Source organism: Sander vitreus, chromosome 1 (genome assembly GCF_031162955.1).
Source record: "Sander vitreus isolate 19-12246 chromosome 1, sanVit1, whole genome shotgun sequence".
Taxonomy (NCBI): domain Eukaryota; kingdom Metazoa; phylum Chordata; class Actinopteri; order Perciformes; family Percidae; genus Sander; species Sander vitreus.
The window spans coordinates 18,544,573-18,569,392 of NC_135855.1; the positions used below are offsets into that span (position 1 = coordinate 18,544,573).

The 24,820-nt window shown below is 40.8% G+C and overlaps 1 protein-coding gene across 3 annotated transcripts; it reads right to left on the minus strand.

Moving 5' to 3' along the window:
• Positions 1 to 615: 615 nt before the first annotated feature.
• On the minus strand, positions 616 to 18,431 carry tpp2 (tripeptidyl peptidase 2). 3 transcript variants are annotated; one of them, XM_078246628.1, is made up of 29 exons: positions 18,181 to 18,430; positions 16,287 to 16,415; positions 16,010 to 16,105; positions 14,521 to 14,625; positions 14,257 to 14,381; positions 13,978 to 14,141; positions 13,645 to 13,799; positions 13,474 to 13,550; positions 13,262 to 13,389; positions 11,953 to 12,201; positions 11,748 to 11,863; positions 11,451 to 11,622; positions 11,183 to 11,340; positions 11,011 to 11,087; positions 10,807 to 10,913; positions 10,136 to 10,290; positions 9,839 to 9,955; positions 9,637 to 9,737; positions 9,451 to 9,547; positions 9,209 to 9,346; positions 8,771 to 9,015; positions 8,178 to 8,256; positions 6,974 to 7,012; positions 6,336 to 6,499; positions 6,124 to 6,220; positions 5,836 to 5,966; positions 4,430 to 4,682; positions 3,948 to 4,067; positions 616 to 3,780 (listed from the first exon to the last, which is right to left on the minus strand). In XM_078246628.1, exons 1-29 carry the CDS (start codon positions 18,343 to 18,345, stop codon positions 3,691 to 3,693), a joined length of 3,849 nt encoding a protein of 1,282 aa, XP_078102754.1. In that variant the 5' UTR covers positions 18,346 to 18,430; the 3' UTR covers positions 616 to 3,690. The 3 variants fall into 3 exon arrangements, with proteins under 3 accessions (XP_078102754.1, XP_078102763.1, XP_078102771.1); XM_078246637.1 differs by lacking the exon at positions 6,974 to 7,012; XM_078246645.1 differs by lacking the exons at positions 616 to 3,780; positions 3,948 to 4,067; positions 4,430 to 4,682 and having other exon boundaries at positions 5,873 to 5,995; positions 18,181 to 18,431.
• Positions 18,432 to 24,820: the final 6,389 nt, after the last annotated feature.

Genomic DNA, 24,820 nt, shown 5'->3' on the forward strand with positions numbered 1-24,820 from the left:
GACATAACTGGTTTGATTCTAATGAACTATTCTTGAACCTTATGTATCGCAGGTTTGACTTATTCAGGCCAAATATGGTGCTTCACAAGGTAGTAAAGGTCTGTGTGACCGAAACGTTGTGAAATAAAGTATTTGAATGCGTAATAGATAGTGTGTGGGACTTCTTCAACAATATATGATAACCTAAATATCTTTAGGTTTTGGACCGCCATGGGACAAAACAGTCAATTTGAATGTGTCATGTTAGGCTGACATTTTTAAGGCAAAGAAATTCAGTTAATTGAGAAAATAATCTGTAGATTGATTAAAGATAGTTGCAGCCCTATCTCTGCGTGTCTACATCAGTTATGAAAAGTCATGTTTCTGATGGCATGTGAATTGTAAGTTGTTTTTTTTAAAAACATTTCCATTATAAAAAAAATAAATTGAAGAAAAACCCTTGTATCTGTTAACTTCTTCTTGTACTTTACTCATTTCTGAACAAACTCTTGGCCGGCTATTTCAAATGACGAGGTCAATGAAAAGAATAAAACTGCTCACTTACAAAACCCAACAAACACTCCAACACACTCCATTTTGCTGTACGTACAAATGATGACCAGAGCACACTTTAAATTCTTCCAAATATTTTTTATTCAGTGTCGTTTTCCTTGTTTGTGACTTAACTCCACGTGACCACAAAATAGCGTGACAGTTGCTTGGGTCTTTTCCACGTCATCGAGGAAGAATGGGTATAAAATAATATAATACTAAGAGCATACAACCTTATCTCATAACATTCTGTAAAATATTGGCATTTACTAGATTTTATGACTACAAATATAAACACTCAACATCCAGAAGAAGTATTTCTGAAGTATTTCCTGACACCAGCAGAGTGAGAGCAACAGATATAGAGAAGTCTGTCTGGTGCCAGAAATGGACGGTACAGTCCTGTGGTGAAAGTTAAGGCCATTTTGGAGAGACTGTCATTGGCAACGTGTACTGTAGACAACTGAACCCTGAATGTAACATTTGCCTGAACCAAACCCCCAAACACGGGAAAGAGGAGAAAAAAGGATGAAGCAGCAGAGAAAACCGAAGCAAAAAAAGACGACGAGGACAAATTCTGTTGAACCCAACTGACTCCAGTAAAGTCCTGCGCACTTGGAGGCCTGTGCTGCTGACCGCTGCAGAAAGTGCACGCAAGTCGCAGCTAAAAACAGAAACACTTTACCCCTGAGTCAACATGGGTTGTGACAACTGATTCGCTGCCGGTGAGCACCGTCACACTTGTTTAGTCGGGGCCAACTTCAAATGTTTACAAATCGCAAACCGACAAATCCTACTCATTCTGCCTTTAAAGTGGGACAATCATGATTTGGTTCAACTGATAATACTACAGACTGTGATAGGAAATCTTACTTTTTGTTTTACAGATGTACAAGCAAAAAAAAAAGATAAAAAGTGATTATGTAGTTTATAGCTTTAACATGGTCCTCTTTTACACTGGAAAACCAAACAGCTGTGTCCTCGTTTGATTCAGGCGAGATATTTTAATGGACCGTGCCAGTGTTTTTGAAGTTTTAGCTCGACTAAAAATCATGTAAACCTGACCATTTAGAAATATTTTACAGATAGATGCATTGTTCCTACCATTCTGTACAGTCACCGTTTCCCATTAATTTCCATATACATGAAAAACAAATGGTTGATTTTCAAACTTGCTCAAAAGGGGAACTACTAGCTACATTTGGATTAGATATTTGGAAATAAAAGTTGTATAAAGCATGACTTTGCCAGAAAATGGTGCGTTTATGTGGAACCCATAGTAAAAAGATGACTGAGAAATTTGGTTTTAAGGGCTTTTAATGCAGACTTGGTGTTCACCATTGGGTTTCAAAAGTCACCTAATAGATTGAAAATAAACAGATGCCTTAACAACCCCATTAAAAACTATAAAATAACATAGGATGCAAAATGGTTAGCTGTGATGTAAAGTTATTTGTAGTAAATCAGATAAAAACGTACAAAACCCACTGGCATGGTCCTTTTAAAGTAAAGGTATCTGAAGAAAACACTAAAAGAACCTTCATGCTTAACCCTCGCTAGTTGGCTATCATTTCAGTTCTGTAGGGAGAAAATGTTCATGTACACAAAATATGCTCACAAGTAACACGTTAAGTCATTCACACACACACACACACACACACTCATGAAAATAACTGGATTATCGTCAGAATCTTGTTTGGGATTAAAAATCTTTCAAATGGAAATGAACTAAAATCTGCTTTCAAATAAAACAATTGTTTTTCCTTACATCCTAAAAGACATGCATATACACAAAATACATCAATTTGAATAATTTGTATTATATACCTATTGCATTTTAATATTTTTTTTATGTTACGTGTGTATGTACATTACTTATGACACTGTGTACAAATGCAACATTCTGAATGCTGCAGAGACGAGTTTAATACTGCGTGAACATTTTACAATGAAATCTAAACATCCTGTCGCTGCCCACAACGGCATCCATTACGTTAGTGAGGTCTCTAAAGATGAAGTTTGTCAAACGTGCTGCTCAGGTAACTGCAGTATAAAATGAGTGGCCAACAGGTAAGCAGAAGCCCAGAAAGTGTGTTTGTGGCTTCCTATTAGCTGACAAATCACTGACGGCCTGCATACAGTGCACGGACACATCAAACTGCAGATATGAGCTTTGTAACTACATTTGACACCAAAAGGCTGATGGGTGAAATGATTGCAAGCAGCTGAGTGTTGACTGACGCTACGGATTCTGCAGCCTTGCACTGGTTTTTATCCCATCAGAAAAAAAAGGTAAGGTACATGTAGAAAGGCACCTTAATATTGTTTTGTGTTCTGTGTACACGTGTCGAAGCCTAAAAAGACTAATAATGTTAACTTTATCAACCCGGCCTGCCTGGAACAATCAAAAAACAAAGAAAAAAAAAAAGATATCAAGTTGTGTCTCCCTTTTAATCCAGGGACCAGGCAGACTCTGCGTGCCCTCGTATGTCCGAACATCATGCAGAAGCAAGTCCTCCCGTCTTCTCACTGAAGCATTATAACGGCCAGTTGGGAGTTTTTCTGCAGTCGATTTTTTGGAAAAGCGAGTAGATGGAGTCAGTTTATTTCTCTTTAAAAGACTTGGGATGCATCCCTGGGGTCCACACTGTCCCTTTTCCACAATATTTACACGAGAGAATGAGGTTATCTATGTGATATGGAGTCCAGACAGCTGAGGATGAGTGGGGATGTGAAAGCCTCCAAATGTGTAGATGACACCAAAGTAAAGGACAACACCTAAACTAAGAAAGCACCGAGCTACAGTATTAACAAGCCTTGGCAATAGTTTGGGAGCATTTTATTAATTTAAACTGAATTATTTGTGGTTTTTCCTTTTGGTGGCATTCAAATTAACTGTCGGGCCGCGTGGTCTGCAGAGCTGTAGTGTTCCACAAGACATTTACGGACAAACATGATCCCTTTTCGCCTTATAAAGTGTTGAGTGCCGCAAACCATTTACACAGCGTTATCCTTCATTTTGGTGTCCGCCTACTTCTAAATTTGAAAACCCAGATGCATAGACCATGTGTGACCCTGAGGGACATGATATCAAAAGGTATCATGTAATGGACCATGTATGGCTATGCTGCTCATGCATGCATGCATGTGTGTCTGTGCCTAGAAGAGTGTGTAATCTGCGGGGTACATGACCGGTAGCCAGTTCTCACTGAAGGTGGCGCAGTGTAGCCATCGGAGGTGTCGCATGAGCTGCAAAACAAAAAAAACAAACAGGAAGTTATTCCAAGGGAACAGGGCAGACATTCAGCTAACATTTGTTCAATTACACTCTACTCTACTTGAAGAGTTATGCAGCCAAACATCTAGTATACATCTTATTTATGTTGAACCGATATCAGCCGTCACTGCTCTCATACCTGGATGCAGTTCTTCATGTTGTCTTTGCTGGGCTTCTCCTCCACCATCTTTGAGGCGTATTTTAAGGCTCGGCCGTACATCTTGTTCACAAGAGCGTGTTTGTATGAAAACATCAACACCTGAGCCGAAAGGACAGAAGACAAAGAAAATATATTAGCTTAACATGTATTGAATTAATACAAAGTAGTGCGCTTTATAGTGACATATAGTACATCCACCCAAATTCACATTTCCAGGGGAGAAACCAGAGGACAGCACATTGTTTTAGGTACGACATTCAGATAGCGTGGTGCTTACGACAATGAAAAATTGAGGAAACAAAATCACAGGTAAGGGGATGAGAACAAATGAGAAGTCTGGTGATCTTTTCATGGAATTTGTTGACCAAAAGAAAAATATAGAATATGGCCAGCTGTCCTCCATTACAATGGAACGACTTTGGCCTTTCCTTCATTTTTAGTTTTTTAAACATTTTGCTTACCTTGGAGTCAGTTAGCTCTGCCCACTTCTGCACCTCCCAAAACGTATCCGTCAGCGCTTGAACCACGCTGTGCACGGCGTCGTCAGAACTGCTGGCCACTTGTTCCCCAACCTCCTCTTCTGCCGCTGCTTGTCCCGTGGAGACAGCACCGGCGCCATCCTGCGGCGCTGGGGGCAGCAGGAGTTGGTCGGCCAGACTGCAGCCCTTCCTGCACAGAGCGTCCAGCAGAGACGACTTCTGCTTCTCCATGTCGCTGAAACACAGACGTCAAAGACAGAATTAAGGCCTCAAGGTTGTTGGGATAATCTACTCAGGGTTTCCCCACAGTGTTTAATAGCAGAGGTGGCCCACCTCGCCTGAAACAAAGACCACGTTGGCTGACCTAAATAAATCCATGCACTTTTATGAGTTTAAAAGTGAAGCAGAGGCACTATTTCACACAGCACTCTAGTGCGTAGTTTCTGTCTCCCCCATGAGGAATTCTAAGTAATGACGCAGTTGCTTGTGACAGAGGAGGACACGGAGGATTAAAAAAAAACATGGACTCTTCAGAAGAGGTAATTATCTTCACTTGATTTTCTGCGAGCGAAAGTCGCCAGACGACACCAGTTTCTGAACACAGAAATACAGAAAGTTGTGTGGAGCTGATAATCCTTTTTTTGCTTTGCATCAACTCATTTGGCAATGACTTGAACGGACGTTCATTTTTATAAAAAAAAAAGTTACGCACTAACGCTTCAAAGCCAGACTATCAGACTTTTGTAGTGCAACAGTAACAAAAAATAGAGGAGTCACCCAGTCAGTAAATTAACTCACTAATGTCACTTACACGGCGATATCCATTACAAGTTTTGCTAACATTAGCCACCATAAGCTACTGGTAACACCAGATGACCAATTGGGGCTGTACCAACAACACCCCTGCGTGCACTGAATCAAAGTTAGTGTGCGCTTATTGCTTCTGAATTCAACTTTTCCTCTGCGAGACAAAGAATGTGTTATTTCCTTTTTCAAAAGCTACACAGTGGCGCTTTAATGAGTGCAGTTGCTGTATAGGCCGTCAAATACCAAGGAACTTGATCACAAGGTGAGATGTGTCAGAATCTGGGAGGCTTACCACCTCAGCTGAACAAGTTCCTGCTGCTGCATCTATCAGTTCATGTTCTCTGCTTGTTTAGGAAAAATCTAACTGTATATTGTAATATTGGTAAATATCACAAGTCTGTAATGTTCAACGCATTCAACGATTTATTTTTTCATGGGGTGCTGTAATTCACTTTGTGTGTGGTTAACCCACTATTCTCCTGCTCTGCTTCCCCCTTACCGCTAACTGAGTTTGAGCTGATGAAGGATTCTAAAGATCTTCATATTTGTACTATTAATACTAATGTGCGTGTGTGTCATACGTCTTGATAGATGCGGCATCAGGCCGAGGGTCTGTCTTCAACGTGAGGTAAACAGCCAGGGCCGTCTGGTCGATGTGGGAGATGACGATGTCGGCGGCCGTTTCCACCTCCCTCAGACGTTTTACACGCTCCTGAACACAAACAGGAGGAGGAGAAATGACTGTGAACAGAGATAATTGCGTAGTTTAGAATCCAACTTGGGTAGAAAAATGATGAAATGCTCCTGGGATTGAATTCCGTTCAAGCTTCCTCCATTACCCCTTTTCTCTTGCTGGCGTGTACCGTTACCTTTTCGGAGTCCAGCTGGTGCAGTCTTTGCACATGCAGTGGGAGGTAATCGGCGTAGTTCTCCCTCAGTTCATCATAGATGGAGCTGGAGTCCAACCTGAACGGCAAAAAGACAACATGACACGTGGTTAAATGAGAAGGAAAAGAATAAAAAAAAAATTAAAAAAAAAGCAATTTGTTGCTGAACAAAGCAGAAGAGCTACTGTGCACACTTTGTCATCCACTGAATCTTTAGGTCTCTCATAGCTTCGGCAAACTCCTCCTTCACGTCTTTCTCTCTGTCTCCTTCCTTGTCCTTCTCCTTCTCTTTCTCCTTCCCTCCATTTTTTGTTTTGTTGGGAGCAGGAATTAAGTGGTAGACGACTGGAACAATATCCTGTATGAACACATAAAAAATATATATAGTTTAGTCAAAAAATAACTGATACGGTCAATAAAAACCCATGACCTCTTTTACTACTCTGAATCAGAATCCCAAATTCTCCCCCTCTTCCTAACAATGCCATGTCCTTTGACTCCTTCTGGTTATCCCTTTTTAAATCAGTTAAGAAAAATGCTTTTTAATACCCATTATAAAAGCTTAAAATAGTGCTCATTATCAATTGATGTTGAAATTCATAGATATATTGGTAATTTTTACTGACCACCGGAACACTTTAACTGCTCTATATCAAAATAAATACATATTATGGCTAGCCTATTGCATAATTCAATACAGCAATAATGGCATGCTTTGACATAATTAATGAAGATATAACAAATCCCATTTTCAGGTAAGGAATAAGCCAATTCCTAATGGCAGGAGAGCAGTGGACGCTCTGTTGAACAGTGTTTCTAGCTCATCCAGTACCTTTTTAAACTTCCCTTGTCGTTTTGCAGAGGCCTGCCCCTGGTGGTCAGAATAACACACAGTGAGGAAGAGACAACACAAACAAAAAACAAAAAAGGATTCTCTCTTTCTTCATGTTTTTTTTTTGTTTTGTTTTTTTATATCTTTTATCCTCGCTCAGAGTCTCAGTCTAATCCACCTACCCGTCTCACTTAAATAATTGCTACAGTGGTAAACAGTGGTGTAATTCTTGTTGCCGACAAGCTCCGATTTCTATCTTGTGCTCACATTTAACAAATCTGATCGACGAGTTTTTCCTACTTCTGCTCTGCATCTTCACTCAGAACTAAAAACTACAGGAAATCAATAGGATGTGGGTTCACAGTGAATCCTTGACTTGAAGATACAACAATTATTGCGTGTGCGAGACTCAAACAATAAACAGATCTTCAGCAATGCAATGTGAAACAATATGGATATTTCAGACATTGGAAAAATATGCATTTGTAAATGGGTGCTAAAGTTTGACAGGAACATCGTTGCATTGGAGCCACGGAGTCAGGCAAGTTCAGCCAAAGACAAACATGACACATGTGAGATGATGTAAAGAGGAGCACCTGCAGCCCATGGAGATAGTGAGACTAAGCTCCAGAAATCAAATCAAATCACAATTCAAAGTGAATGTAACATTTTTGTAACACTTTAAGAAATATTTGACTTCAACCAATTCCTGTTTTTTTCTGTACACACACCTCTGAGTGAGCGCAATAGAAAGTAGTAATGTTTGAACTGTTTGACAGTGATAAAAGTTTGGAAACAGCGGAAACATTGTGGAGCACAACGTAGAACAAAAAGACGCCAGTAACAATGCAGAAACACACATAAAATGGGACTATGAATGAATCTATTGCCTCAGTGCATGTTGGGACGGTTCTCAACACACCTACCTCACACAATCACATGATCAGCACTCACTATATGAATGCTGCTCATGGTTTCACATCTCCACTAAATTTGCCTTGATTTCTAAATTAGAGTGCACTGTTACCCAAGATAACTTTATCCAGGATTTACAAGTCAATCCCCAAAATGCTTTCAAAGAACCAAATTAGCTGGATGAGAAACAAATGATTAGTTTAGCCCGATATCTGCTTGTTAGCCTGAGTAAGTTAAGCTAAACAGGAGACAAGGAGGATCGAGGGTAAAAACAAATATGTCCACTCACTGCTTTCTTGCCATACTCGCTCTTGGGGACAACCAGAGAGCCTGAAAGATAGCATCCTGGACTCGTCCCCTTTGGGATCCTGAAAAAAAATGGGAGAAACAAAGGGAGAAAATGATAGAGTGAATAAAGACCGGGGCATTAAACTGAAATTAGATCACAATAATATAATGAATACTGATGGCAGCATCAAAGAAAAAAATCAGGAAATAAATTGCAATATATCGCAGAACGTTGCAATATGGTATGTTGAAAATCGCAATAATATCGTATTGTGACACAAGTATTGTGATTATATCGTATTGCGGGGCCTCTAATCTACAGTTGTCACAGCTGCTTCTTCCTCAGTGCCATGGTGTCATGGAGGACTGTGAATATGTCCTGGGAGTAAATTAAAAGTAATCTTTTTTTATTTCTGTAAAAAGGTAAAAGGTAAGGTCTCTGCTGTTCTGTGATCAAGCACCAATCAAGTTCAGCTGACTGATTCTTAAGAACGTTAGCCTTTTTTGTTCTGTGCATGATAAGTTCTTTAAAATAAAGTTCCTTCTATAAGATCATACAATACAAATGAAAAGTCCCCCGCCAAATGGACTCACTTGTCGTCTGGGAGGGCTGTGACATAGAAGGGCTGTGTGGCACCTGGGCACAAGGTGACAGAGTTTGCCTTCTTCTTGGCCATGAGGGCAGCACGGTGGGACTCGTAGACATCTAGACTGAGTGTGGTGGACAGACGGTGAGAAACCACAAACGGCAGGTCCTTAAGGCGCTCCAGCTCACTGGACTGCTCGTGGCGGACCTGCAGACGCACGGTGTAGTCCCCCTTTTCCAGCTTCAGAGAATACTGGAGAAGTGAAACAGACAGAGAGTGTGTGTGGGGGGGGTGTTAGCTCATGGCGTGCACACCAGGAACTTATCCTTCTTATCCACAATCCTACCTTCCGAAAAATCTAGATATCTACAGATATGAGTGAACATCTGGCAAAAGAGAAAAACATGTAATCTTAGGGGCAAACTCCTAATGTGGCTAAGCATACCTGGTGTGGGTAGGCATCCCCTGAGCCCAGTAGTCTCTTGTTCTGATCAAACAGCATCCAGAGCTGACTGTCAAACTCAGACTCATACAGCAGCTCACACAGCATGGGACAGCTGGGGGTGACCTCTCCACTCTTAGGCTGAGGACAGAGGGGAAAAAAAGAAAAAAGAAAAAGAGGGTTATACACACATACAAAAACAAAGAAAAATGTATCATAGAAAGTGCTGATGGTGTTGGTGGTACCTGGTGAAAACTATAGGTGAGCACAATCTCGTAGATTTGTCTGTTGTTAGGCAAAACGTCCCTCAATCCCAGGGCTTTTATCTTTGAATTCAACGGCCTAGAACAACAACATCAAGAAGGATGAAACAATGAACTGCACTGTTTACTCGGGTGTGTGTGTGTGTGTGTGTGCGTGTGTGTGGTTACCTGAGAGGCTGAACCCAAGACTTGAGGGTGATAGTGGGGGACACCTCCTCGTACCTCAGAGGCGACGACACATCAAACCTCGTCACTCCCTCTGAGGCATGCTGGGCAGAGACAAATATGAGTTACAAACAGATAACTGATCATTTCTGGGTTGCAGCTTACTTGTCAGTGTTGCTAATCTGTAAGCCTGTTCTCTTCTTACTATGTGCAGGGGTGAAGGGGAAGTGTTGAGTCCGTGGAACGAGATGCTGTAGTCCACTGTCACGTCACCCAGGCTCGCCCACCAGCGTGCAATGCACAGCTCTACTATCCTCCCTGACTGGAGAGGAGACCAAAAACATGCAGAAATTAGTCCACCGTTACGTCATTTTTATATGTATGCATCTACGAAACGAAGGGACTTCCATTCCAGGGACTTGTGACTCTGGTACATACAGAGAATTACATATGTGCAAAATCCCAGTCAAATAAGCGTACATTATACATGAGATATACGTACCAGCACAGGGAAGGCCTCCATTAGTGAGCCTCTTTCCAACAGCGAGGAGAACTTGTAGAATTCATTAGCTCTGTACGCTTTCTGTTTGACCAGGTGCACCGCATGGAGAACAAACTTTGACGACACATCACCCGAATGAGAGGTCAGTGTGATCTCTGCAGGAGAGAGACAGGGACAGAGAAGTGAGAGACATGTGAGAATGTAGATGATGACAAGAAGAGGAAAAAGATTGAAACACTAAAAGCCACATTTTGATGATGCACATCGATCTCTACTTAGAAAAAAAACTAAGTAATTTCAAGTCACATCTCCTACTACTGATTTGTGGGTTATTTGATAATTAGGATGGATTTAAAAATGTTTCCCCATGCTATATCGCACTCGTTATCAACAATAAATCAATTGTGACAGCGACACTCTCAGTCACCAAGGCAGGAGGAGCGTGGGAGGAACAACCCACACTGACACAGAGGGACGCAGCATAAACCTTTTTTTTTTAATGCAAGAAATAAGGTTTCCAACAAGAGTAACCAAAATGCAAAAATTGGCTCTGAAGAACGGGTAAAACTGAATGTTAAAATCAAATAGAAATGGAAGAACATGATGTACTGTAATGTTTAATGTATCATATTATTACTTGGTGAATCAAAACAGAACAAAATGCCACTGACCTGCCCAGGAGGCTCCCTGAGGAACAGTGATGAAGTGGCGTCTGATCTGGCCTGGTCTGAAGTGGACGTCTGTGAAACTCACCTCGTGATTACGACTATCTGTCACTCTGTCACATGAAAGAGAGAGAGAGCTGTCAGACAAACCCACAAAACTCTAGAAGAGAGACAGAAGAAATAAAATCCTGAAATGATATAAGAACTTACTTGGTGGGGATTATAACCGTGATTGGGACTCTGAACAGCGGGCCACAGCTAAGTGCTGCTGTATCATAGCCACACACCTAAAAACAAAAAGGCATGCGTTCAGAGCGACCACATTAACATTGATGGACTCAGAAACAAAGTCGTTTCATCCTACTCTCTTTCCTATCCCCACCTCTGTGTAGTGCACACCCTCTCTCAGTCCCACAGGATCGACGCGGACATTCACATGACGACACTGGTTCATTAGCTCTAGATGGGAGGGGCACTGGACCCACGGGGCGGCACATGTGAGCGCCAAGTGTAGCTGCAAGGAGATTCGCTCAGAGTTTTCTGTGGTGGACGTTAGAAGAAGACAGATGATGTAAAAGATGCAAACACTTGTCCACACTAAACTAAAAGGCTTGAAATGGGAGGATTTTGCTACCAAGTATGAACAGTACCAGTGTTCTCCGGGAAGATGGGTTCAATTCCTACTCCGTGATCCGAGGATGCAAGAATGTGGGCTGGATCCCTGAGGTAGATGCCCTTTTGTGATCCCACAGTTACTGAGAAACCTAGGTGGCTTGTGGGTAAAGAGGCGTGTTGAGTGAGGTAGTCTAATGCCTTGTCCACCTGAGAGGAAGAAAGGGGAGTAGATTACTGGATGGCACACAGATACATGTAACGAAACAGCAAAAAATACTCACGATAAAAATGAAAGAACATGCTAAAACTGTTACAAGAGACAGAAGAGTTACCTGCATTATTCCATGGCCCTGTGCAAACACCTCGATGTCATCAACCTTCAGAGCAGTGTGCTCCAGCGCTCTCCTCACCGCAGGAACAGAGGGACAGATCCCGCTCTGTTTCAATCCTTTGAACACACACACACTTTGCATTTGTGCACTTCCATACATGTAATATATTCCCACATCTAGTATCAGTCTGTGACACTGGACGCACCTGAGAGGATTAGAGCGATGCCGCCACAGGCATTAGGGGACGACATGGATGTGCCGTTCATCAGCTGGGTACCACGAAGAGTCCAGTTGGGTACAGATGCAATAGCCCCGCCAGGCGCACTGATGCTAACACCCAGGGCCCCGTCTGTACTGGGGCCCCTGGATGACCAGGTGTACTGGTTGGGAGGCAGCTTCTCCCTCAGGGAATACTCTGCTACCATCATGTCTGGAGTCACATATGCTCCAACTCCTAAGAAGAGAATGGAGCAGTAATTAAGGCCACATGTAAAGAAAATTAATACATATACTATATTAGGGCTACACAATGGATTTTTTATCATTAGTGCTTTTGGAATTTCCGTGATAAAAACACACTGCCAATTACTTTAACATCTATCTAATAAAGCGAGACGTATCTGTATGTATTTATGTATGCGCGTGTCAGGGTTTTGGGGCGAGGTTGGTGGGAAGGTAACCTGTACGTCACACGCAGACGCCACATGCAGAACACTTTACAACATGCTTCCAACTTTAGCTACATGATTGCAGGATATACCAAACTAACTTTTCTTCACTTCACACGAGCGGATAGCTGGAAGGCCCTACGCTTTTCAGTGTCTATTATTTTGCTAAGAGGAAACTCAATAAAAAGCCATTTGCCAACACTATATAGTATTAAGTTGCTGTGAGCTGTAACCTACATTCACCACCGTCACAGAACATAATCTCGGAGATTATTCCTTCAGAGCGCTGTGCAATGTGAGAATATCTCAGAGTTGAACCGGGCAGACACATCAGTTTTCATCAGACTCACCCTGGGTCGGGTTAATTAAAGTCTACTGCTAACTTACAACACTAATAACATAAGTGTTATAAGCAGCAATACCACAGACCAAGCGATCAGCCCGTTCCAAACGTTTTCAACGGGCACTGTACTAGTCGATATGACCCACAAAATATTCCTAAAGCTGTTGAGTATATATCTGTCCCGCTGTGAATAAAAAAAAAAAAACAACAACAAAAAAAAAAAACTATACAGCCATCTCAACTTACACAATTAAGTTATTCATTCAGCAATAGGCTACAATATCAACTGTAGCACGTGTCTGTTAATGACCCAGTGTGATCATGGCTACATACATCAGTTTTCTAGAAAATGAAAATGTTAGAACAGTGTGTACAAACATACTAACATTATTTTTTATTCTTTTGCTTTTCATGCAGTCTGAAGGTGTAGACTAGATTAATAAGCATTAATAAATAATTGATTGGAGGTTTAATAACAATCTTCATGTCATCAGTGTAAGTACCTATGACACTGCTGGTGGTTCCCCCCGGGCAGCCGACCGTGGAGAGGCACGGGCCGTTGTTTCCTGCACTTGAAACAAATATGACATTGTGCTTCTGCACAGCCTCTGTGATCACCTCACAAATCCTCCTGAAAGACAAATTGACATAAATCAGTGACAGAGTGTAACACAAAACAAACCCATACACTCACACCCCCTGTTGCATTACTTACCCCGAATTGGGCCAGTGGGTGGCTTCCCCATAGCTATAGTTAACCAGGTCACACTTGTAGTTGATGACTTCAATCATCTTTGAGCGACAAGAGAGGGAGAGAAAAAATTAAAGGGTGGGAAGAAATCGGAAAGAAAAGGGTAGGCAAACTGCTGATCTGTATTTGTCATACCGCTCGGATGAGTCCTGTGCCCGTTTCCATGGTGCTGAGGCGGGTGTCTCCAATCTTCAGAGCCAGGATTTGGGCCCCGGGAGCTACACCATTGCGCTCGGGTTCCTCTGGGAAGTAACCTGCTGCAATGCTTGCCACGTGTGTCCCATGAGCCCCTTTAAAAGCACACAAGCAAGTTAGATTGGAAAATACACTGTGGACACACTATGCAGCCTTAACTGGTGAACCTGCCATAACCTGTTGTTATGCTGAATATATGTTTGTGTTAACGGACTTAATCATATGAAGGCTTCCTTTAAGAGGAGATGAATTACATGCTTTGGGATAGCTCACCTCCACTGGTGACGATGCAGAGTGTGTTTCCCTCATCATAAATACTAACAGAGTAGTTAAGCATCTCAGCATTTCCTAACGTGGCATACTCTTGCCTTTCTCTGTAGGAGCTCAGCACAGTGCACTGGGACAGCTCTCCACTCTCTAAAGTGTCGACTACGGCCCTAGAGAGACAGTAACAGACAATGTGAAGGATAAATATACCATGGGTAAACAGTTGTAGATGGCAAAAAGAAAAGAAACGCGTAATAAGAGGGAAAAAAAGTTGGGATGGCTTGCCTCCATGTGACGCCGTCGTGCCAAAGCACACAGTCATATACAGGACCAGGATCACTGTACTTCTTTTCTAGTGATGCCAGCAGCTCTGACTGACTCTGCAGCTCTTCTTTTTGCAACTTCTCCATCTGGAGAGAGGAAGCAGGGGGAAGGATACATGCGAGAGTGACAGTAGAGAAAATTCAGATTAGGAAACACCACATTACTGTGACTTGCAACTGCATGCAAACACAGAGTTCACAAAGAACTCCAGTTTGTAGGTCTGACCTGTGAGGGTGATGGGTGAAAGAGGTCAAACTCTTCTGTCTTGCGAGAGACCTCAGCTAGTGCTGCTCTGTGTGGTGGGTCCCACAGCTTCTCCTTTCGCTCTTTCTAGTAGACAATAACAACAAAAGGTATCTTAAAAACACCCACAGAGGATGGCAAGCCAATACATTTTCATTCCTTGGATCTACATGATTCTGACAATAAACATGTTTTACTACTCTGGCATAAATCTATACTAAGTAGTAACACTGCAATGGAGAGAGGCCATCTGTGCACAATAGGGCTGTTGGAACAAATTCCAAAAGTCGAATATAATTGGAATAATAAAAAAAAAAAAACTCAATACTATTCGAATGTGATTTTTTTTTTTAATAAACATGTTGGCCTCTTCTCACCGTGACCTACCCACATGTGAAAACGAAATGCTTTTGTCACGTCTGATGAACAATAAGTTAGCGGGAGTGAGAAACACAAGGCATTGTGAGGTCTTAAGATCACGGAACTGATGTTAGCGTTCCGTACCGAGTAACGTTAGTACAGTGGGAATGACAGGCTGTGGCTGGGAATCGGGAGAAGGGTGGGAAATACTTTTAATATCACCACCCACCGAGCACCGTTAGCCTTTACAATACACTTGTTAGATAAGGTTTCATTCTCTGTTGATTTGTGTTTGTCGCTGTGGGGTCATGGTGGAAAATGAATGTAAACAAAGTTGCGTGCAACGCGGCATGACGTAGATCCCCTTGGAAGTCCCTCTAGTGGACAGAACGTGTAACAACAACCACATGCTTAAGGCCGTTTTATGGTTCCGGTAAACTCCCATGCCGTAGCTACGCTGTCGCTCCTACGGCGTCGTGATCCTTTCGGAGTTCTGCGTCGAGGTTGAACGTGTTTCTTTACATCGCAGTGCATTTCACTGCCAGAACGCTGGGGGGGAGAGCGAGGGAGAAAGTGAGAGAGTGACGGCAATTGTCTTCGGAAAACAAGTTGTGACTCTAGAGGCAGAGAGAGAGAAATAAAGTGTCTCCCCTGTGCTTTCTGACCACGTGGGAAATCTGGAGCAGGAAAAGTTAACCCTCTCCTTGATTTCATGTTGTCTATGGAGAAGGAGAACCAGGAAATGAGTCGGGGGAAACGCAACGTTACCAAGCCACGGCCGAGCGACGTGTAGTCACATTTTTCGAGAGGTGCACGTCAGGCTATGGTGTAGGGTCCGGCGTAGACGCAGAGTGGTCTGCGGGGGTCTGCCGTCGATTCTATGCACGACCCTAAAACGGCCTTTATAGTGGCATTGACAATGAATATCCTTGTTATTAATAACAGGCTGCATTTGAGCATTAAATATTTGAATATTATTCGATTATTAACAAAAATAGATGAAATTCGAATGGTATTATAGGAGGAAGATTGACAGCTCTAGTGCACAACCATAGTGTTGCAAAAATCAAACCCATGGCAGACCTAATACAGCGGTCATATGTCCTCCTACCTGTATTCTTTCTTTGAGAGCCTTAGGGAAGAACTCATAGCCATTTTTGACTCCAATACGATACTTCCCTGATGGATTGACCCAGGCAGGAGGGATCTGGAAGACATAAAAAGACACAGTATGTGACAAATATGAAGAAAATTAGATGAAGTGTAAGTCTAATGATCTATACAAGTATAGTTAGATTTAGAAATGGGCCATACAGAATCAATAAAAAAAAATATTTCAGATTTAAGATAATACCTATGTGACAGCTGTTATTCATTTTTTTACTGACCTTAAGTGTTCTACCAGAGAGGCCAGTGATTGTCCCATCTTTAGGTTCTGCCACTGTGGTCATGTTCACGTCACCGCTGCCTGTTGTATCGATGATGTCGACGATCTTTGGCTTTCCCTCAGTTGTGACCTTAGGAAGCATTAATGAAGAAAGCAATCAGTAATCAATTAGGAAATTCAGGCTAAAAAGGGATGCATAGTACATAGTGAATAAATTATAGAGAGAATAGAAAATAAAAACAAGCTAAAATAGAATAGAATAAGTACAAAATACAAGTATAAAAGTTACAGTGCAGTGTAGTGTACAAAATGAACAATTAGCCTACTTGATTTATTGTCAAACAGAAAAGTCTTCAGCCTTAATTTAAGAGAGTTGCAGCGAACCTGCAGTTTTCTGGGAGTTTGTTCCAAAAAGATTGTGCATAAGAACTTAACGCTGTTTCTCCATGTTTAGTTCTGACTCTGGGACCAGAAAGCAGACCTGTCCCAGATGACCAGAGAGGTATGGATGGTTCATAATAATGTAGCAGAAGATCAGACATGTATTTGGCCCTAAAGCATTCAGTGATTTAAAAACCAACAGTAGTATTTTCATTTTGAAATAAACTCTTTGAGAGACACGGAGCCAGTGTAAAGACCTCAGAACTGTAGTGATGTGATCCACTTTCTTGGTCTTACTGAGGACTTGAGCAGCAGCGTTCTGAATCAGCTGCAGCTGTCTAATCGATTTTTTAGGGAGACCTGTAACACTGTTACAATAGTCGAGTCTACTGACTAAATGCATGGACAAGATTTTCCGATGTTCTTCGACCCCTGATATTCTCAAAGTGACAGTAGGGTCAGTATCTTTAAATAATGGCTTAGTTTCTCAAAATAATGACTTAGTATCTTAAGTATTTTAAAATAATGATAGTATCTTAGAATAATAACTCAGTATCTTAAAATAATGATAGTATATCGAAATAATAAGCAACATTCTCAAAATAATGATCTAGTATCTCAAATAATGAGTGTATCTCAAAATAATGACTTAGTATCTCAAAATAATGATATAGTATATCAAATAATGAGATAATCTTAAAATAAGAAATTTTCTCAAATATACTGTAATTTACTATTTATTATATCTCATTATTTTGAGAAAGTTGCTCAATATTTTTAGAAAATAAGTCATTATTTCGAGATACTGGATCTTTTTTTTTCCATCACATTTGCGGAAATGGGCTTCCATAACATTGTAGTTGTCTAAATGTGGCGATTAAAATTCAGGTCTGAGTCATGACTAGCTACACCAAGATGTCTGGCTACAGAGACAGATCTATGGACATATCTGTATAAACACTGACAGTTGCTTATCAACTTACCTAGCTAGCCAATACTGTGTAACATTAGTGAGCTAAGCTAGACTCCAGTGTGACTTGGCAGTAAACATGTAGTTACGGCTCACTAACCGACATCTAACCGATCGATTGTTTTTGCTACTTACAAATCTGGTCGCAACAGCCAACTCGTATTCACACTGACAGGACAAATTAAAATCACTGAGGAGTTTGAAGGAAAACGGAAGCGGACGAATTATGCTGTTAGCTGCCAGGCTAACAGGTTAGCAGGTATGCCCAATTAGCTAACGTTACCGCCAATGTAAGTAGTTACTTGTAAGTTAGTCTAGCACCGAAACACAATTCGACACCAGGAGGAAATGCTTGCTATCAATGGCATTGTGTTGATTTGGTTGTCATAAAAGCTATGAAGTTAATTGTCATAGTTGTGTTTATCAATCGATGCTAGCCATCTGGCTAGCAGTTGCCGTTGGGTGACTGTATGAGCCGGGCCTTAGCTTTGCTAGCTTGCACCAGTTAGCTCGTAGCTAACGTGAGGCAGCCGGTCAGATTTACCTGCATGCCGGGAGCCCCGGGATCCACGCCGGTGTCAAGGATAGCGATGAGTACTCCTCGGCCATCGTGCTCGGGGAACCTGGTGAGAAAAGACGCGGCGCCGGTTTCTTTCTTGGGGAGCAGCCCGTGAAAGGGGAACGGTTCTTCGGTAGAATGAGCAGCCATGATCAGAAGCGACAATGAAAACAAAGCAACGAAATGGGGAAGAGAGCAACACCACGGTGGAAGACGGAGAGGAGAGCTGTTAAAGGGGCAGGGCCAGCCACATCGCTCTACTGTAAACTTTATTCAGCAGGACTTTTAACATTATGTCGCTTAATGTTTGAGCTAACTTTACCCTTAATCCCATCATTTTGCTGATCATACATGCATGGGTTTAACTTTGGTTTGAGAAGTGTGGGGGGCACACAAAACAAAACTGTTTGAATCCCATTTCCTGCATTTATATATATATACATATATATATATATATATATATATATATATATATATATATATATATATAGGGACAATGATGATACAAAATCCAGGAAATAATTAAGGTGATTATAATGATAAATTCTGCCAGAAAGAATAGTATTGAACAATGTATAAGAAATGTATAAGAAATGTACTTTCTTTATTGTTTAATATAGGGGCCGATCGCCAAGACTTGAGAGGGGGGGGGGGGACACAAACGGGATAGTAAAAAGTGGGCCTGTCCCCAGTGGAAACTGCACCCTAGTGTACATGTTATGTTGTACCCAAGGCTGGCTTATCTCAAAGTAAAAGCCTGGACCCTAAGTTGTATGGGTCCCAGCAGTCCCCAGGTTCACCATAGCCTCTTTCCAAGTAGTTACAGGGACGTAGTTATAGGAACAGTCCACTTCTAAACAGTTCTACTAACTACTTTCCCCCAAAACCAGTTTTCCATTTGCATTCATACTGGCCAAGTGACCACAGGAACTGACCTTTTGTTATTATAATCTCAGCCATCTAACCACCACTATGTGGGAAGGAGAAAAGACCCTGTCCTGAAGTAGGAGCTGAAAGAGTTACAGGAACTGTGGCCAGAGGAACTTAATAATCCCCAAATTGGTCCAGTCGGAACAGGAGAAAAAAAAGGGTTCTAGGAACGTTATGTTCTAGGAACTGCAAAAATCCCTCCGGTTGGAAAGCGACTCATGTGCCAGTTGATTTATGGTAATTTAATGAAAATGAAATTTGTTTTAATATAAGGACCATGTGAACACACTACACAACACAAACTGAAACAACAGAGGACTTATGGGGGTACTGCATTTGATCAAAGTTAGGGGCCGTGTCACTATTATGAGTGTACCGTAATTTGCATGCCGTTTTATTAATAATTATCATATGAGCTGTCTTTGAATTCAAGAAAATTACTTAGATTGGAGATGTAATAAGCAGTGTTTGGGCTCAGGAAATCAAATTTCCTATGCTCTTAATCAAAGCCTAGAATGGAAGGTCATTTCACATTATTGATAATGCACATAAAAAGCCCTACATGCAACACACCCATAGTATGCACATGCACTATTGACTGATTAGATGTCCTCTCAGGAGTTTGTCAGCCTGTACAAAAAGTAGTTGATAGACATCTTCCTCACTCTACTGTTATCTTTGCATCACTTTGCATTCTCAGCTCTAATATTCAGACTCCACAAATGCCAAAATTCTTGGGTTGCACAAAGCTGTCTAGGGCTGATTTTCTATGGATTCTGGGTAAATTCAGACCTTTTTTGAGCAACTGTGTCAACATGCTCAGCTTCCTTTACTCCAGCAGCCTTCTTGAAGAATTAAAGGACAAGTGTGTAACAATACAAAAAACGCCCAGTAATATATCACCTCAACTAAGTGCAGAACTGAGATGCTATTGCTCAATACTTCTGCTGTAAATTTCCAACCAGTCACTGCACTCTCTAAAAGCTCTCCATTCCTTTTGCTCTTTAGAACATTGTTAGAAAACTGCAAATCATGAGTCATATTTTCCTCTTTTTTTGTGTCATTAAGTTGCTACTGGTCAGCAGGGGACTGATTGTCACCATGGAAACATTGCTCTTAGCAGAGGAGGCTAACTATTTAGGCTTAAACTAATAGTAGCCTTTAATTATGTGAAACTGTCTAACTTGCATTAGACCAGTCTAAGAAGAAAAATAAGACTGGCATAAGACTACAGGCCTAAAATATTCCCTCCATCCTGTAAATCTTGTAGTGGGTTCATTTATCCAATAAGTGGGCACTAGGTGGTGCTGTAATACTGACAGTTGTGTCACTGCTGCAGTCACACTTTGTTCTCTTGGCTGACTATACTAAACAGAAGTCATTCATTGCAAAGTTTGGCAGTGCTGCTACTACAATTCAATTTTGTATCATATTAAGGGAGAACATAATGGAATCTGATGTCTAAAGAATTACCTTTCAAACAAGTCTTCATGCAAACATCCATCCTTTGAAGAATAGCTGCTTGCACCAATCACAATGCACTTTACACTGCATTGTGCATTTACCCTGTACCTTACATTTGATTCTGTTAAGATAAATCTTGTATGCCTTTTTTTCATGCATTTAAGTGGTTTGAAGGATTACATATCCTCCATGAAGTGAGACCATTCTTAACCTCTTAGGCTCATAACAGACTCCAAGCTATCTGGATAATAAAGCAAGCAAACATAAACAAAGATGGTTTCTTAGTGTCAGGAAGGTTTACATTTTTGAGATACAGATTTATCACCTAAACAGCGATGTGTAGTTTGCTGGTTTGGCTTAACCTGGTGGCCCTGAGCAATTTCTTAGTTTACCTCTGTGTCAGGTCGGCTCTTCTTGGTAAACATGTTTGTTCGCTTCGTACTTTCTGTTATTATCTAAACAGCAGATCACTTCTGACTCCATATTTTAATGGTTAGGGTTAGGATAACATAGGATACAATAAATAAACTGATCATACATTTTTAATCTCAATTAGAGACTGTGGCAGGTGAACAAAAGGTTGTGTTTGGATAAATGTTTGGATTTCTGGTTTAACTGAAAGGATGGAGAAATGACTATCCGCATATCTGCATGTGTTGCTCATTAGTTTCTCTGTAACCCCACTACTAGCCTACAGCATGATTTCTGCATTTTGTATGTTTATTTTCTACAGATGCCGTGTTGAGAATGGAGGAAGGTGGAAACAATCAGTTTAAAAATAACAAATCTGATCACCATGGAGGTTCAGCTTATGTAAGTTGGGTATATTTAAGATACAGTTGCCGTGGTGTTATTTCCACATACCAAATCACATGCATTGTCTAAGACTTGTTTTCTACGTAATACCAGGATTAACTTTGCACATGTCAATCACCATCTGTTCAACTCAGTACACTCTGTCTATTTCACATCAACTTACATATACCATATCCATACACATTTGTACACTGTATGTTACGGTGTGTGCTTGTACTTAAGAAGAAGGAAAAAAAACAAGCAGCCACAGTTAAGAGGGTTAGTTGTAAGTGTGCAGTTATTTTAAGTGTGCCAATGCTGCTCTGGTGGCTGGCTGTGCATAATAAAACAACAGTGAGCATCCTTTTACTAATCTGCTTAGGGTCAGCATCTGCCTTCTCTTCCTCTTTCTGTCAATGGCTCTGTATTGTCACGCATACACGAACATATGCACACACTTGCACAGACACTGTTTAATGCCACAGCCACACTTTGACACATATTTTGATATTACTTGTTTCCTTTTTTGCTTGAGATAAGTTAGACCTCCAAAATATGAGGCTTTTTTTCTCACTCACACACATACAGTTAAACACACAGGCTTGTGGCTTACCACAGGGCGTAGCCACTTTAGCTAAACTGAAATAAATGCACGTCATAAACGTCTTTAAAGCATTATTTCCCTATGTGATGCCATGCATACAGCAGCTACAAAAGACTGTATTCGCTTCCTCCCATTTTTTCTTGCAGATATGATACTACTTTGGTTGTTATGTATTGATAGTGGCAACCCTTGACTCTTGCATTGTACTGTTATATTACGGTGATTTGACTGATCTGTGCATCAGTGATCTGTGCATGCAAAATTAAAAGTGAAGAGGAGAGTCCTCAGTTTACCTGCCGGGGTAAATCAACTTTAAATGAAGTTAGAGCCCAAATTACTCTCACCGATATTGCCACATGCTGCACAAACATGCAGCTGACAGGATGTGGCCAACATAAAGGACCTTTATTATTGCTGTTTTCCCCTTTTTTAAGTTTTTCTTCATAAATAAACTTGTCTTGAGAGGTTATTCAACATGGGTAATACCATGTTTATTATCTATGGAAGTAGTCGCAGAGTTTTAGAGGAGATAGTCAAAGACACACAAACCATGTTGTTAACTGTGTCACTGATAAGCACGCACAGGCACAATATGCACATTCAGTCAGTGGTGGAAAAAGTACTGAGCTACTCAAGTAAAAGTCAAATACAAGTCAAATTCATTCATTGAAAAATCTATGTATACAAAATAAATTACCAAAAGTAAAAGCGCTCATTATGCAAAATTGGCCATGACAGATTCCAATATGTATAATATTATGGGATTATACTGTAATTATTGATGCATCAATGTGTAGTAAGCTTCATTATTGTTGCAGCTGCTAAAGGCGGGGCTAATTTGAACTATTTTTACATACAGTATATATATATATATATATAATAATAATGCATCATAACGTATTTGTTAATAATGTTTGTATTCAGTTTCTTAACTTAAGTAAAAGTACCAATGCAACTATGTGAAGAATCAATACAAGCATGTAACAAGCATTTAAATTCACTTAAGTACAGAAGTATTACCAGCAGAATTGACTTTCAAAAGTCAAACTACTCGTTCTGCAGGAAAATGTCCCTTGTGAGTGTTATACTATTATAAATGACATTATTTGATGCATCAATGTGTAAGCAGCATTTTACTATTGTAGCTGGTCATGTATTTTATATAGGTATTAGGTATTAGTCCAGTGGCTCCCAATCTAGGGGTCAGGCCCATTGATGTATCAGGCCCCTTTCAAAGGGTCACAAGATAAGAGTTTGTGAGATGGTTAATGGGAGAGAAAAGAAAAAAAAAATCAGTTCTGCTCCACAAATCTGTGTTGATTTTTTGGACCTTTCTCTCTAATCTTTACTGTTTTGTTTACTGTGAAATATTGGATAGTTTTACCTCTTTAGACCTTGAATAAATGAAACCACGTGAGAGTAGTGTATGGGGATGTCTCTTTGGTGTAACTGCTAACAACTCATAGACATCTGAAATGTGTCACATGAGGCCCCAACTGGACACTGCTTTTTAGTAAGTGGTCACAAGCCAAAAAAGATTGGGAAAAAAAGTACATCCTCAAAATTATACTTAACTACAGTACTTAAAGTAAGTGTTGTTAATTACGTTCGACCATTGGTGATCCAAATCTAGAAAAAGTAACTAGAAACTGAAGCTGTCAAATAATGTAGTGGAGTAAAAAGTACAATATTTCCCTCTAATGACTGAAGTATAAGTAGCATCAAATATGAATGTACTTGAGTAAATGTACTTGATTACTTTCAACTACTGCATTCAGTTAGCTTTAGTGAATGGCAGGGTTGTTGCAGTGTGGAGACTGTCATTTCTCCCCTTGAGGAGGGTCTAACATGCTGACGGTAGCGATGAGATATATATCTTAATTAGATTTAGAGCTGTTCTAAAGGAGTCACAGCTAATCCCAACACTTTAGCTGGCAGCAGAAGCACTGCAGTTAACTGTCGTTTCTGGTAAAGAGGCTGTCTGACTGTTCTTTCAGTTCCACATCTCTGCTGGGTTGGGCTCGGCCAGCTGGGCTTGTAGAGTGCCCCAGACCAGAGTCAGGCTATTTTGAGGAATGTGTTCATGGTGATCTCAGAGGCGTGGTCCAATAGGCTGGGCGTGTGGACTGATGATGACCCTGTGTCTTTCATCTGAATGAATGGTAAACTGTGTCCAGACATCATCCCTCCTACTGAGCAGGCCAGCACCTTGTCCATTCTTCCATCTGTTAAATTTGACCCAAGATCAATGTCAACAGGAAAACAGCGACAAATTCATTATTTCCAGGTTATTACTGTCTTGTTTTGTGACTACCTTTAAGAACATTTTTCTTTTGGCACTGTCATTTCTGTCTGTCTGTCACCAGAAGATGAGTTTGGTGGCGATTTAGATACATTTAATAGCATTTCTAATTATATCTATATTTTAATTATATCTCTCAGAGACACAGTTCCAATCTCCTTATCCTTTATTTGACCATTCAAGAGGTGCCTATGTACTGACCACAAAATGTAGATGATCTAGCTCTCAAACACCTGTTTTTGAGGATGATTCCTCCCTTGAGTTAGTGGAGATTTGCACACTTGAGGCACCCTCTTAAACAGAACAAATCATTATTGTTGATGTACACTGTTTATAGAGGACATTTAGGTTGTTTGAAACGTAACATATACCAATAAACACTCAATAATGGCAGGTTGTAATGTTTGAGTTTAAGTGGTGAGGGACTTTGTTTTTTGTGCTTCTTGTCTCACTTTGCTGTTACGGTAAGGCCAGACTCAACCAAAATTAACATTTTGCTGCATGACACATAGTGGTCAACTCAGTTTAGG